Source organism: Hydra vulgaris, chromosome 15 (assembly GCF_038396675.1).
Source record: "Hydra vulgaris chromosome 15, alternate assembly HydraT2T_AEP".
Taxonomy (NCBI): domain Eukaryota; kingdom Metazoa; phylum Cnidaria; class Hydrozoa; order Anthoathecata; family Hydridae; genus Hydra; species Hydra vulgaris.
This window is the reverse complement of record NC_088934.1, coordinates 13327407-13342053: the sequence shown is the minus strand read 5'-3', so window position 1 is coordinate 13342053 and position 14647 is coordinate 13327407. Positions and strand designations below refer to the sequence as shown.

Here is a 14647-nt window from a genome sequence, read left to right as displayed (position 1 = left end):
TCCAGATGGGTCCTATATGGTGTAAAGAATCTTAAACAAATTAAATCTGGGTTTCTACTGGGATTAGAATGGAGCTTCCTTCAATGGTTTACGACTGGTTAGACGATGGAACGCCATTGATATAATGGTAGCATGTAATTTCCTTCAATGGTTTACGGCTGGTTAGACGATGGAACGCCATTGATATAATGGTAGCATGTAATTTCTGATCAAGTTGATCAGAAATTAAACTTCTTCTATACTATTCAGATATTCGTTTAAAAAACAATTTTGCTTGCATAAAAGAGGTAGACAAATGTTATCTAGCATCTTTTTTGTTTTTGTCAAGTTGCTATGAAAGCATCATGCTTAGCATGTATGTTATTTATGCAATAGAGTAGTGTTTTATTTAAACAATAGCAGTTCAGTGGTAAGTTTTCTATCATGAAATTGATTTCAACGGTCCTCAAGTGCCAACTGGAATTTGTGAAAAGTGCCAAGCACTATCCTAATGGTTCACCCTAAAGAACAATTAGCCGTTAAAAAATAAAAAAAATAAAAGGTTCATGAAGAATAATCAGCCATTAAGAAAGGATATTCAACATGCTTGATTGATTGAGAATCAAAAAGAAGGAAAACCGCTTCCTTTGGTTCTTGGTAATGCATTTTTGGGGTTCATTATTTTCTGAACGAACAAATTTACGAATGTTTAAAAGAAAGAGTTTAATAAAGTGAAGCTTTAGGAAGAGTACCGAAGAGCAAAGAAAAATATAAAAGCTTTACTTATTATTACTATCATTTTGACCTTTTAAACGTAGATAACTTTTTTCAGCTGCAGGTGCATTAACTGCTTAAAATCTCCTATTTGTTTAAAGTAAACTGGATTGTAAAAATATGGTGTAAACAAGTTTGCATCAACCCTAAATCTAAGAACGCTAAAGAGAATCGTGGGGGTAAATTTCCAGTTCTAGTTTGAATCACTAAGTACATATCTTTCTGATTTGTTTGTTACTTCTGACACTTGTGATACAACAAAGTGCAACAAAATTACAAAAACACCTCAAATTCAAAAAGGCTTTTGGTATATTTCAAAAACTTGGATGTACTGAGAAGAACTATGATTGAGATGAGGGGCACAGAAGACATGAGGGGCACAGAAGATGTAAAATAGGGTTTTTAAAAGTTTTTTTGAAAGTACAAATACAAAAAAATATATTAGATTTAAAAATTTTAAAAGTAAATATTATATACAAATGTCTTACTAGTTTTGCCGTAACTATGTATATATATTCATAACACTCTTTATCAACATAATTTTCCTCATAGTTAAACTAAGCAAACACTTAAACAGAATTTGTTGAATGTTGACACATCTGAATTTGTAATTTTTATGGTATTATTAAACTCTTTAAAGAATTTACAATTATTAATAACAATTACAAAAGGGTTTACAAATATTAACTGCAATTACAATTAATTACAATTGTAATATATTTTGAAAAAAAAAATTTCATAATTTTTTTTATTGAATCAAAAAACTTTTACTTGAAATAAACTATGAAGTTCAAATCGTGTTTGAAAACTTAAAGTGCTCATTCATATATACATTGAGGTAAAAACAATTCTACTTTTTTTCTTCTTATTTTTCTATTTTTTAAAAGCACAACTTTATAGTGTTCATAACACAATAAACTAAATAAAATACTAAAATATCCTAAAGAAAAATTGAACGAACTAGCTTGATTGTTCCTGACGAAGAATTAACAAGGGTATCTATTGCGGGCTTGATTGTTGTTGACGCAGCATTAATGAGGGTATCTCTTGCGGATTTGAAGAAGTTTTTTCAATAAATGCTGCCTCTGTTTTTTGAAATTTTTTTTGTATATTAGCTGTATAGGGATGGTTCTCAAAAACTTGTATAACTTGCAAAGCTTGCTGATGATATTTAATTGCTTGGTCATATTGCTCTATATCAGCATAAACCAATCCAAGATTGTTTAATGAAATAGCAACACTAGGATGAGGTTGATGCTGGAGGATAAGTTTTTTTATGTCTAGGCTTTGCTCATAGAAATTTATGGCATCTTTGTGTTGCTTTTTAGTAGCATAAATTAACCCAAGGTTATCTAAAATTCCAGCAGTTCTAGGATTAGGTTGATTTTTATATATAAGTTTTTCCATCTGTAGGCTCTGCTCATAGTAGTGAATTGCCTGATCATAGTTTTCTTTAGAGAAATAAGCTATACCTAAATTACATAAAGAATGAGCAACATTTGGATGTTGTTCATTTTGGTAGATTAGTTTATAAATTTTGAGGCTCTCCTCACAGTACTTAACCGCCTGATCATACTTTTCTATACTAACATAAAGTAACCCAAGACTATTGAAAGAATAAGCAACACTAGGGTGAGATTTATCCTGGTAGATAAGTTTATTCATTGCTAGACTCTGCTCATAGCAGTTAATTGCTTGATCATCTTGCCCTTTATCGCAGTAAATTAACCCAAGATTATTTAAACTATCAACAACATCAGGATGAGGTTGATTTTGATGAATTAGTTTGTTTAAACTTAGGTTTTGCATAAAGTAGTTGATCGCTTGATCATAATCACCTGCATCAGAATAGGCTGATCCCAGAGAAATTAAAGAACTAGAGTAACTTGGATGATGTTCATCTTTATGAATAAATTTTTTCACTTTAAGGCTTTCCTCGCAATATTTAATTGCCAAATCATATTTTCTAACAAGTTTATACAACACTCCTAGATTTTGTAAAGTATCAGCAACACTAAGGTTAGGTTTATCTTGATGAATCAATTTTTTCATCGCTAGGCTTTCCTCATAATACTTGATTGCCTGATGATATTTGGTTTTATTTTTATACATATATCCTAGAGAATTTAAAATAATAACAATACTAGGGTGAGGTTTATCATGATATATAAGTTTATTCATTGCCAGACTCTGCTCAAAGCAGTTAATTGCTTGATCATATTGCCGTTTATCACTGTAAATTAATCCAAGATTATTTAAACAATCAACAATATCAGGATGAGGTTGGTTTTTATAAACTAGTTTATTTAAGTTTAAGTTTTGCATAGAGTAGTTTATTGCTTGATCATAATCACCTGTATCAGCATAGACAAATCCAAGCAAATTTAAAGTAATAGAATAACTAGAATGATGTTCATCTTTATAAATTGCCTTTTTCAATTTTAGACTCTCCTCGAAATACTTAATTGCTAAATCATATTTTCCAACAAGTTTAAACAACATTCCGAGATTTTGTAAACTATCGGCAACACTAGCATCAGGTTTATCTTGATGAATCAACTTTTCCATCAATAGGCTTTCCTCATAGTATTTTATTGCCTGGTCATATTTAGTTTTATTTTTATACACTTTTCCTAGAGAATTTAAAACAATAACCACACCAGGGTGAGGTTTATCTTGATAAATTAGTTTGTAAACTTTAAGACTCTCTTCATAACACTCAATTGCCTTGTCATATTGCCCTTTTGCGTTATAAACAGCTCCAATATTTTTGAAAGATAAAGCAATATTTTGGTGAGGTTTATCATGGTAAATGTATTTGTAAATTTGTATGCACTCACCATAATACCTAACAGCTTCATCATACTGCATCTTTCCCGTAAAGGCTATCCCTAAATTATATAGAGTATCAGCAACAACTGGGTGAAATTCATCTTGGTAAACAAATTTATAAATCTTAAGACTTTTTTTGTAATACTTGATGGTCTGATTAAATTGTCCATTGGCTCGATAAGTTATTGCAATATTGTTTAAACAATCTGCAACCCGAGGGTGTGGTTCATCTTTGTAAATAAGCTTGTGAATCTTTAAACTTTTCTCATAATATTTAATTGCTTTATCATAATTTTTTTTTCGGTTGTATACTAATCCTAGATTATTTAAAGAAGCAGCAAAACTTGGATGAGATTTACTTTGGCATATTAATTTTATAACCTTTAAACTTTCTTTAAATTTTTCTATTGCCTGATCGTATTGACCTGTATTTCTATAGGCTTCTCCTAAGTTATTTAAACAGGAGGCAACGTTTGGGTGAGGCTCATCTTTGTATATAAATTTGTAAATCTTTAGACCATTGTTGTAGCATTCAACTGCCTTATCATAACGATTTTTAGAACTATAAGCGACCCCTAAGTTATTTAAAGACTCTCCGCTAAAAATGCTAATATGAGGGTCCTCACAAGAAAGCAGTTTTATAGTTTTAGAACAATACTCAAACTGCTTAATAGCCTGTTCGTAATTACCAATACTAAGATATAAACGTCCTAATGTTTCTCCTATTTGCATATGGCAAATATTGTTATTATTTGGATCATCTAACGCTTTCTTGAAATTGCTCTCGGCATTTTTATATTACGCTAATCTAAAATAAATAAAACCTTTTGTAGCACAATCATCTTTGTAAAAATTGCTGTTCTTAAAAAAAGATTGTCTGCATGTTTCGTCTAATGTCTGATATTGATTGCAAAAATCTTTTATCATTTCATGAAAGGGCAACGCTGTATAAAAATATTGAAACAACTCGCCGTATTCTTCCAAATCTGCTTTAGCTAAGTAAAATATCTGCTTAGATCTCTCTTTAAGTTCAGATTCAGTTTTAGCTCGTCTGACAAATACTGACATACCGTCTCTCTGTGCTTTGTGAATGAGAATTTAAAGTTTTTAATCTGATGAAAGTAGCAAAAGATATAATATATTTTAGATTAAGTGCTGCCTGTGAATTAATAAATCCTTTAACCTCTAGTTTATCTAATATATCCCAAGCACTATTTTCTTCAATACCATAATACAAACCAAGATTATGTATCATGCGATCAGGTAACCGATAAATTTCTTGTTTTACGTCAAATAATTGACCTTCTGTATCAAAAAATTCAGGTTGAAATTTATGTATATCACCTTTAAAATAAGTTTCTTTTGGTTTAAGATATGGTGTTGTATGAAGGTATTCAAGCTCTGATATACCTTCATTGAGTATTTTAATGGCTCTTAACTCACAGTTAAATCTGGTTTGTTCGTTTTCATGACTATGCAAAAACTCTGTAACTTTTTTTTTATAAGTTTCAACAAGTTTATTATCTCCATAAATATAACACACATTTTGCAATATGTATGGTAAGTTTTTATCAATATTACTTGCCCAATTTTCTTTATCATTACTTGCCCAATTTTCTTTATTACATACATAACTAAGCATCATATCAATTGGTTGTATTAAATAATATATTTTATCGCCCTCTATTCTTCCGAGTGGTGTTTTACCTCCTAAATCTAAGTTAACCGCTACATTTACTAGATGACTCAGATCTAAACCATATTTACTTGTGGGGATGATGCTTTCTCCTAAATTGACAATCTTAAAGTTTACTAAGTGGCTTAAATTCCTAAAATAATTTTTTATTTTAGAGTTATCGCTTTTCTCATAGTCATCATTCTCTGTCAAAATAGCAAATTCAAAATCTGAATATGGTGTTATTTGCTTAAGTGCCAATGAACCTAGTCCTATTACTGCAAATTTACACGGCCTTGTTACTACCATTTGTTGTTCACTATCATAATATAGTTTTTTTAAAAACTTTTTCATTGCATCAGCTATGTTTTCAAAGCAATCTCTTACAACATCTACGTAAAACTTTTGATATTTTAATTTTTCTTCTTGATTATCCATTTCAACCTGTTCACGTTTGGATGCTAACTCCTTTATTACTTGAGTAGTTTTGCCACGCAATGTCGATAATAGACTTTTATTATTCTCTGCTTCCTCTTGTATACTTGGCGTTTTTTGTTGGTCGCCACCAGTTGCTAAAAATAATTGCTTTTGTATATGGGCCAACTGTTGATACGGATTTATATGCTGTTCTTCTATAAATTTGTTTTTATCTTCAATACTTATTAACTTTTCATTCAGTTTCTGATCTAGTATCGCAATGACATATTGATAAAATACTGCAGCCTCGGTATAATATTTTAGCTCGCCGCTAAAATCTCCTAAAAAAGAAGTTAAATGCCCCAGATCATTCATGATTATTGTCAAGTCCTTTAGTTCTTCTGCAGATTTCTTATAAGCAAGTTCATGGATCAAACTTCTATATTGCTCTTTCTCTATTTGTTTTAAATGATCGATTTTAAATAACTTATTTTCATTTGAATTTACTAATTGATCTACTTTTTCTTTGATTTTTGCTGCTGCAACTTTTGAAACATATGTTTTTTTGCAGACCGATTTTGCTATTAAAACATTTGCCATTTTCAAAATCGATAAGTTAAAAAATTTTATCAATGCTCTAGAAATACGCTATGTAATGCATATGCAAATATAAAGTAGAACGTTTTCTTTATAGAAAAAATTGAAGTGCACTTTGATTTTCATAAGTTCTTTAAAATTAACAAAGAAGCGTTTTTATTTTTCTATCGATGAAGCGAAATAATTTAATTTTAAAATAATTTTCAAAATAATTTTAAGTGATAAAAAATCTTGTGATAAACTAACTACTCATTTTACTCAAAAAGAGAAGTAGTTGAGCTAATAATAACACTGCTGAGTCAATAATAACAAGGAAATGTTGCTTTGGCATTACTTTGATCTATTATGCTATATCATTTTACTCAAAAGCAATCCTCTTTTATCTTATAATACAATACTTTTTATCTTATAATACAATACGCGCCATCAAAGCTTTATTTTTGGGTTTTATAAACAAACGCATGACAACACACACAAGGGGGAAAATTGACCGGCGTAAAGCTTAAAGGGGCGCAGGACGATGCGTTTTTTTTTTTCTTTTTTAAAACAATAAAGCAATAAATAGAAAATATTTTTTAGGGCTGCCAATATAAAATCTGCTTAGTTTTTGTATTTGAGATTGAAACTTCAGTATTTAGAATAGAAATGCACATGATAAAGTAATTTGAATTTTAAATTCAATTGTTATAATTAATTATAAACTATTTTTTACGAAAAAAATAGGATTTAGTTGTAGTAGATTTAGACGGAACCAGGCGTATTGCGTGAGCCCATGAACAGTAAGCCATGCTAGCTCGTGCTCGATTGCGCGAAAGATGATGCGTTGTCGTAACTATAATGATAGCTGATCAGTCGACACTGACTCATTGAAGCAGTCGACATTGATAGCACTGAAAACTTTGTTAGGTAGTGAGTTCCATGGGTGAGCAATGCGGTTGTTGAAGAAGTTAAAGCGAATGAGACACTTGTTGATTTCACAATACTTTTTCAAGTAGTATTTGACTTTTAAAGCAAACGAGAGAATCATAGCGTCGCATTTATTAGACAAATAAGCCGCCTTGCCTCTACCAGGACCCGGGCAGTTATCAAGTATTTGAGTTTTTGCATTTTTGCACTCATTGTGTCTAATTTACTGGACTCAATATGTGTGATTTAAATGACTGTGGATAAGTGGGGGTCTCAATCGATTACTCTAAAGCTGAGCTAAACAAGTTTCAAAGTGACACATCAGAGTCAGAAGGAAGAACTTTATCTTTTTTTTTTTTTTTTTTTTTTTTTTGTTATTTAAGCGCCTCAAGAAGACCTAACGGGCTTGTCACAGAGCACCTTCGGAAGTGCATTTATCTAGGAAGTTCACGCCTCCTTCCTTACCGTGACGCGAAAATGTGTCAGAGTTCATTTTCGAACCTGGAAATCCTACTTCTTAAACAACCTCTCTAACCACTACACTACGGCTGTCTAACAGTGGGGAATGTGAGGTTCAACCAGACTTGGTAATAATAAATCCTATTTTAACCCTCTCGCTAACCCTTCTTTGCTGCCAGTTGTTTTAACTTTAAAAGATCAAGAAGTTACTATTTTTATAAGACCCCCAGCACGAAAGAAGTATTCAGAGGTGTGTAATTGTAGTTCCTCATTTCCAATAATGAAAGCGACAATTACACAATCTATTAGTTTCCTCCATTTATTCCTAGTCTAGGATTCAGTGAAGGAAACTCATAGATTATGTGAAGCAGCATCAATCCAGTCCATTGCACTAAAAGTTCTAAATAGATTGAAAAGAGACATTCGTCTCACCAGCCCCACTGGTACATATTCAGAGCTCCAGAAATAAATAAATTCGAAGACAGCTAAATGGATGACAATTCTTCGTGGAATTCCGGATGTGACTCTTTTCTTGGCTTCTAGGAATTTAGCTTTTTTAGGTAACTCATTATAAAGTTCTCTCAATATCGATTTTAATGATTTATATAACCAAATATATTTTTATACCTACATACTTTGCTGACATTTTTCAGTCAAAATCAAACAAACTTCATGTTGCTGTAAATCCTAAATGGATAGGAAATTTATTAAAAAAATTTACAGTCTTTCCTAAGTTATGTCTCTAAGCATTTGTGCTAAATTTCAGAAAATTTTGGTGATGTAGGATGCAGATTTGTATTTTTAATTGTTTTTTGAAAATTTTTTACTTTAATGTATTAGTTAAATATTTTTTAGCTAATTTTTTTACTTGATTTGTTTACCATATTTTACTATTATTGTTATAATCTGTAGGGGCTCTGTGAAAAGTTTAGGTTGGTATCATATCTTCTTTGAGCCCCTGTCTGTTTATTATTTATATATTTGTAATTAAATTTTTTTTTGAAAGGAAATTGTAAATTATATAAACAGCAAAATCTAAAAAATTAAAAAAAAAAGCAATATCTTCAAAATAAAACTAATAATTGATTTTATTTTGAAGATGTTCCTAATGTAACTAGGATATATAATTAATTTAAAATAACAATTAAAAATTAATTTTTTATGCTTTTTCATAGCACTTTGTATAAAATGTAAACATAGTAAACCTTCGCTTTAACTTTTCCTAAAAGAAAGATTTAATGTCTTTGTAACTTCACATAAAACACTAATGAAAATGATAAGAAAAACAATTTTATAATATAGGCGCTAATTTTTATGAACTTAAAAAATAAAGTCATAATTTTTATGAAATTAGATCTCAGATAACATATGGACAATAGCCTGATTTCTTGCCGACATCTTTTATCCTTATATATCAGTATTAGATAGGCATTTTTTTACATCATCTGGTCGATGTCAATTAATTAGAAATATATATATGTATATATGTACATATATATATATATATATATATATATATATATATATATATATATATATATATATATATATATATATATATATATATATATATATATATATATATATATATATATATATATATATATATTAGGGTGGGTCAAAAAGTATAAAGTTTTAGCTGCACAAATCAAACATACTAAAAAAAGGTGCTCCTCCATTTCCTGAATAAGATAGTATAAAAATTTTTGAATAAGAAATATTTTTAGTAGTCCCAACTGACCCTTAAATATTTAATGGGCCCCTAATATTATCTTACAAAAATTGTTTCAAAAGTATGTAAACCTGGTACTTAAAAAAAGCGAAATTTTATGAAATTTTAAAAAATGGTTGTTATTTTTTATAAAATTTTTATTTAAAAAAAATTTATAAAAAAATCCTTGAAAAACTTTTTTTGTTTTTTAACAATTTTAAAAAAACCTTTTTTTAAAATTGTTAAAAAACAATCATTTTTATGCAATAAAATCTAAAATAGTTATATTTATAAAAAATAACAACCATTTTTGAAAATTTCATAAAATTTCGCTTTTTTTTAGTACCAGGTTGACATACTTTTGAAACAATTTTTGTAAGATAATATTAGGGGCCCATTAAATATTCAAGGGTCAGTTGGGACCACTAAAAATATTTCTTATTCAAAAATTCTTATACTATCTTATTCAGGAAATGGAGGAGCACCTTTTTTAGTATGTTTGATTTGTGCAGCTAAAACTATACTTTTTGACCCACCCTAATATATATGTATATATAAATTTCGAGTAATATTAAAGAATTAGTTTTGTGGTTTAGAACTTTGAAAATATGAGAGCAAAAGTCTAAAATATTTCAGATAAAAACTTACAACCTGCCTTAAAATGACATAAGGGACCCTTAAGGGTCTCTTAAGGGTTAATGGTATATTAAGGGCAAATATTTTTTGGCTTTTTTTTTATCAATATACATTTATAATAGCTTATCTATATTAATCAATTTTAAACATAAGGGTTTGTTTAGAGCAAATCCTAATAAGGGATCTGTTAGGGCAAAATCAGGGCTAGCCCTTAGTCAACTTAAATTTTACGGAATTTTAAAACTTGGAAGAAAAACATTTTACGGAATGGTTTTTGTAAATGTGCTGTTTTTAAAAGCATGATTTTTGTCTATCATGGCGTGGTAATTGTCAAAAAACTTTAATTTAATAATAAAAAAATAGTTTAATTAAAAAGATGTAATTTATCAATCGTAGCATGGTAATTGTTCATCCTTATCCTTCCAGTTAAATTGGTATAGGTATCTTACTCTGTCTAATATCATTGTAACTGGTGTGAAGATTGTAAATGTATTTGTTTTAATAATGGCAATGATTACATTATTACACCATTTGCAAATAATATATTCAAGGGTTGACTCTCAATGAGTGTTTAATGAGGTCAATCATTTTAATGTAATGATAGTTTTGTTTTTATGTCATAGTAGATTTTATGTTGTTAATATTTAAATATAATAATACTTAAACAATTTGAATTGTGTTTAACAAAGTATGTTAAAGAACCAGTATTGTTTTAATATTTTGCACTAAAATTAGATATTACTAATATAATGCTATGTTAAATATTTCAAGCATTTTATGACAAAAAAGGCATATTTAAATTGTCTTTTTCTTTCAACATCAATTTTTTTCATTGTATCATCAAAATTAGTTAATAATAATTTTGAACTATTACTGATTTCTATTTTACATAATTTAGTAATAATTTAAATATCTGATGGAGTACATAAATCAAAAATATGTTTTAATTTATTGTTTATAAATCTATATCAATTGTTCATCCTGATGTCATCATCAGGGTTCCATCCAACAATATCATCAGTGATGATATTGTTGGATGGAACCCTGAAGAATTCAAAAGACTCAAAATTTGTAAAAGAGTTGAATTGATGGGGATAAACAATGGTAATATGATGGAGGTAAATTTGAATCACCATAATTTGATAATATTGTTTAATAATTACAATAAAAAGCTTTATTTTGTGAATATATATATGATAAGGTTTTAGTTTTGTAGTGTGTGGCAAGTTATGACGCCCTGAAAGAAACTTTAAAGTTTGTTTATGAAATGAAAATGAAAAAACAATTAATAAATTTTATACAAAATTATTTCAACTCAGTCTGTGGCATAAATAGACAATGACTGCCTCCAGTTTATGTAAATATATAATACAAAACTACATTTATAGATGTGTTTATATCTTCTGTTTATTTAGTTTTTTATAGTTTTTTTTTTTTTTCTAAAGAAATTATTATACAAATGTTTTTTAATCCATTCACTTCATGCAGCTTCTGAGGACTGAAATTTTGATACAGATTTTTGTTCTGAGTCAATAGTAATGTTTTATTTATTGCAGCAGTTTAGGTAGTTTGTTTAGTAATTTTTTATCTATAAAATATTTTGATATTTTAGGCACAACATAACCAGGATACTGCTGTTAAATCAGCTTTAAAGCCCCTGCCACCGCTAAAAACTAGTTATATTAATGTTATTTAAATGATTTTTTTAACTAATGCATCAAGTTTTTACTTATTTTTAGAGTACAAAAGAAACAAATATCCAAACATCATCAAGTGTATGCAATGTAATTTTATAAACAGATAAATCTGCAATAATTTTTCAAATGATAAGTTGAAATAATTGAAACAGCTTTTTATTGTTTTAGTGTTTCTCTCCAATAACTACAAGTTTTCAAATTAATGTATGTTTTCTTTTCTTTTTCTAAACCTTAAAGGCAAAATAAATATATTTAATATTGGTTTATTCTAGTTTTATTGCATCAGAACATAACTTATTTTAAATTTGCTGCTTTTGATAATTTGAGATCTATTCTATTTTGTGTTATTGCTATATATTTTTTAAAGATTTCTAGTTTCCAATTACCTGTATATATCCAGGCAACTGCAGTTTTTTAAAAATTATGATATATATCTTTCGCATCATAATTTTGATTATGTTTATGTCTTTAATTTCGTTCGATTTCAAGCGTTCCACAGACAGTTAATCAAACAAATGTATGCTGCAAAATATTTATTTTTCACGTAAAAGTATTATCTTGATATATATATATATATATATATATATATATATATATATATATATATATATATATATATATATATATATATATATATATATGTATTATTGTTATTATTGTAAAAATTTTAGTTGAGTCCCAGGTATTCCACTGATTTAAGTTTTTTACAGATGCATGATAGTGTGGTATTTCCAATCATCTTAATGGTGAACCATTAAGTGCACAAGGTTTGAATATTTTATATTGCTTAGGCTCGGTATTTATTTTTTACAATGTTTTTTCATGGAAAATAAGAGTATTATTTGTTTTTAGTAACATTAGTAACAGATCATTTTCTTTCATAACAGGTCACTTTCTTATGAATGCGTACATTTTTTGTGAACTAAATTCTATTCTAAGGTCTTTTATCTTTTATAATGATCCTGTTGATCAGAATATTAGCCAAATCCAGTTTCCAATTTTTAATTCTGTACTGCAATATTCTGAAGTTGAAAAGCACCCAAAGAATATGGTATGTTTTTATTATTTCTGAATATGCAAGTAGCCATAAACTGTTGATTTCAGAATTTAATAATAATTATATAAAACATTTCTAATCTTTTTTAGCTGTCATGGATGATGCTTGAAGGAGGGTTGACTGCCCATGACCATATTTCAAGAGTGCTTAATAAGTTGCTGACACATGACATGCAAAAAATGATCAACAGGCCCGGAACACATCGCAAACTCAAGTTTTTTGATGGAAAATCTGCTTAAAAGTGAGTGAAATTAAGAGCTACTTCGAATAATTTTGATATAAAAAATATTATGATATTAAATTTTAAATAGCAGTCTTGTGAGTAACCCATTTGATTTATGATCACTGTTTGAAACAATAAAATGAAGTAACGAAAGTTCTTAATCTATTGTTGTTAACAGTTTACTTAAATTTGCACGCATATTTATATTGTCGATGTGATTATATGTAACAGTCTCCTTAATAAATAGTTATTATTAAGTGATTATTTTAATATGATGTATTTATAGCTTCAACTGTTCACTTTTTCCCCGACATCACGAAAAAAGAAATTGAGTTAAAAGTTACACAATTTTTCAATAACGCCAGAGATTGCTCTGGTGGTCGGCTGCGGCAATGTAAGAAAACAGCAGTTTCGATTGGCGCGAAAGATACAGACAGTGACGAGAAAAGTGAAGAGGATAACAAAGATGATAACGCTCCTCGATAAAAGAAGCGAAAGACATCTTTAAATAAATATTTATATCTTGTATTTTGAATAGCATTACTATGTAAATAATATGTAATATATAACAGTTTATGTAATATGGATTGTAATAATAAATAAATTTAAAAAATATTTTTTATATTTTATTAAAAAAAAAAGAATTTAAAAAAACCACGCTTTACTACTCATCTTTTGAGTGGTAACGCGTAGTTTTTTTTTTGGGGTCGCTTTAGGGCTAGCCCTTAAGAGACCCTTAAATTCCGCGCGGACATTTTTATCAGGGTCCCTTAAGAGACCCTTAAGTTTTTTTAAGGTGGGAAAGATTGATCAATTTAATTTCAATTACTAACCACTCGTATTGACCTATTTCTTATACTTAAGTATTTGAAATACGTCAACCCGCTTGGTCAGTATTTTCTTATTATTATTAAGCCTGCGCATTGTAAACATTTAAGAATTAAGTCATATTATGGTGTCTTTGCAGGCGTCAAGACGACGTCGTTTGCCCACGGTATATTTTTTGATTTATTTTGTTTATCGGGCCGACAACGACCGGATGAAGTAAAAAAATGCCTATCTAATACTGATATAAAAGATTTCGGCAAGACGTCAGGCCAACTTCTATGAGTTATCTGAATATATATTATAAGTTTCATATTTTGACTTTTTTTAAAAATAGATATATTCTTTGCTGCATGATTTCAAATACAATGAGTTGATATTTATTTTTCAATATTATTGGTAGTAGTTAAATTAATGCAGACTTTAAAACATTAGTCTGCACCTCATATTTCAGTGGTTGAATAAGATGCAAACCCTAAAATTTTAGAATTCAACTTATTCAACTGCTACATATTATGAAAAATAATGGAGGTTAAAGTTAGTTGTCTGATTATTTTTCTTGCTTACCTATTTTCCTCGTTTGCTTTTTGGTGTACTTTTTTTGAGGAAATGATTATAAGATTAATAAAATAAGTAATAAAAAGATTTTTTAATTGTCTTTAAATAATTATCTTATTCTAAATAAGAAAAATAAATATTTAATTTTGTTATTAAGTTATCAACACATTTTTGCATTATTTTTATTTAATATATAAACCCTATTTCAATGAACAGCTTAGAATGTTTGGGCAACAATAAGCAGATTTGGATGATTCACATAGCAACATAACTTTGATAAATAATGAATCTCGAATTAACC

General features: G+C 28.5%; 1 protein-coding gene and 1 long non-coding RNA gene across 3 annotated transcripts; one reads left to right on the top strand and one right to left on the bottom strand.

The window, feature by feature from the left end:
• Positions 1-1353: 1353 nt before the first annotated feature.
• Positions 1354-4317, bottom strand: LOC136091636 (tetratricopeptide repeat protein 28-like). Its single transcript, XM_065819346.1, has one exon. It carries the CDS (start codon positions 4315-4317, stop codon positions 1753-1755), a length of 2565 nt encoding a protein of 854 aa, XP_065675418.1. The 3' UTR covers positions 1354-1752.
• A 5390-nt stretch (positions 4318-9707) lies between these two features.
• On the top strand, positions 9708-13578 carry LOC136091637 (uncharacterized). 2 transcript variants are annotated; one of them, XR_010644143.1, is made up of 5 exons: positions 9708-11770; positions 11852-12450; positions 12571-12734; positions 12830-12981; positions 13250-13578. It is a non-coding gene; the product is annotated as an uncharacterized LOC136091637 (long non-coding RNA). The 2 variants fall into 2 exon arrangements; XR_010644144.1 differs by having other exon boundaries at positions 9709-11761.
• Positions 13579-14647: the final 1069 nt, after the last annotated feature.

Coding starts and splice junctions, on each gene's coding strand:
- LOC136091636 (XM_065819346.1), bottom strand. CDS start 4,317: ATGCAAATAGGAGAAACATTAGGACGTTTATATCTTAGTATTGGTAAT.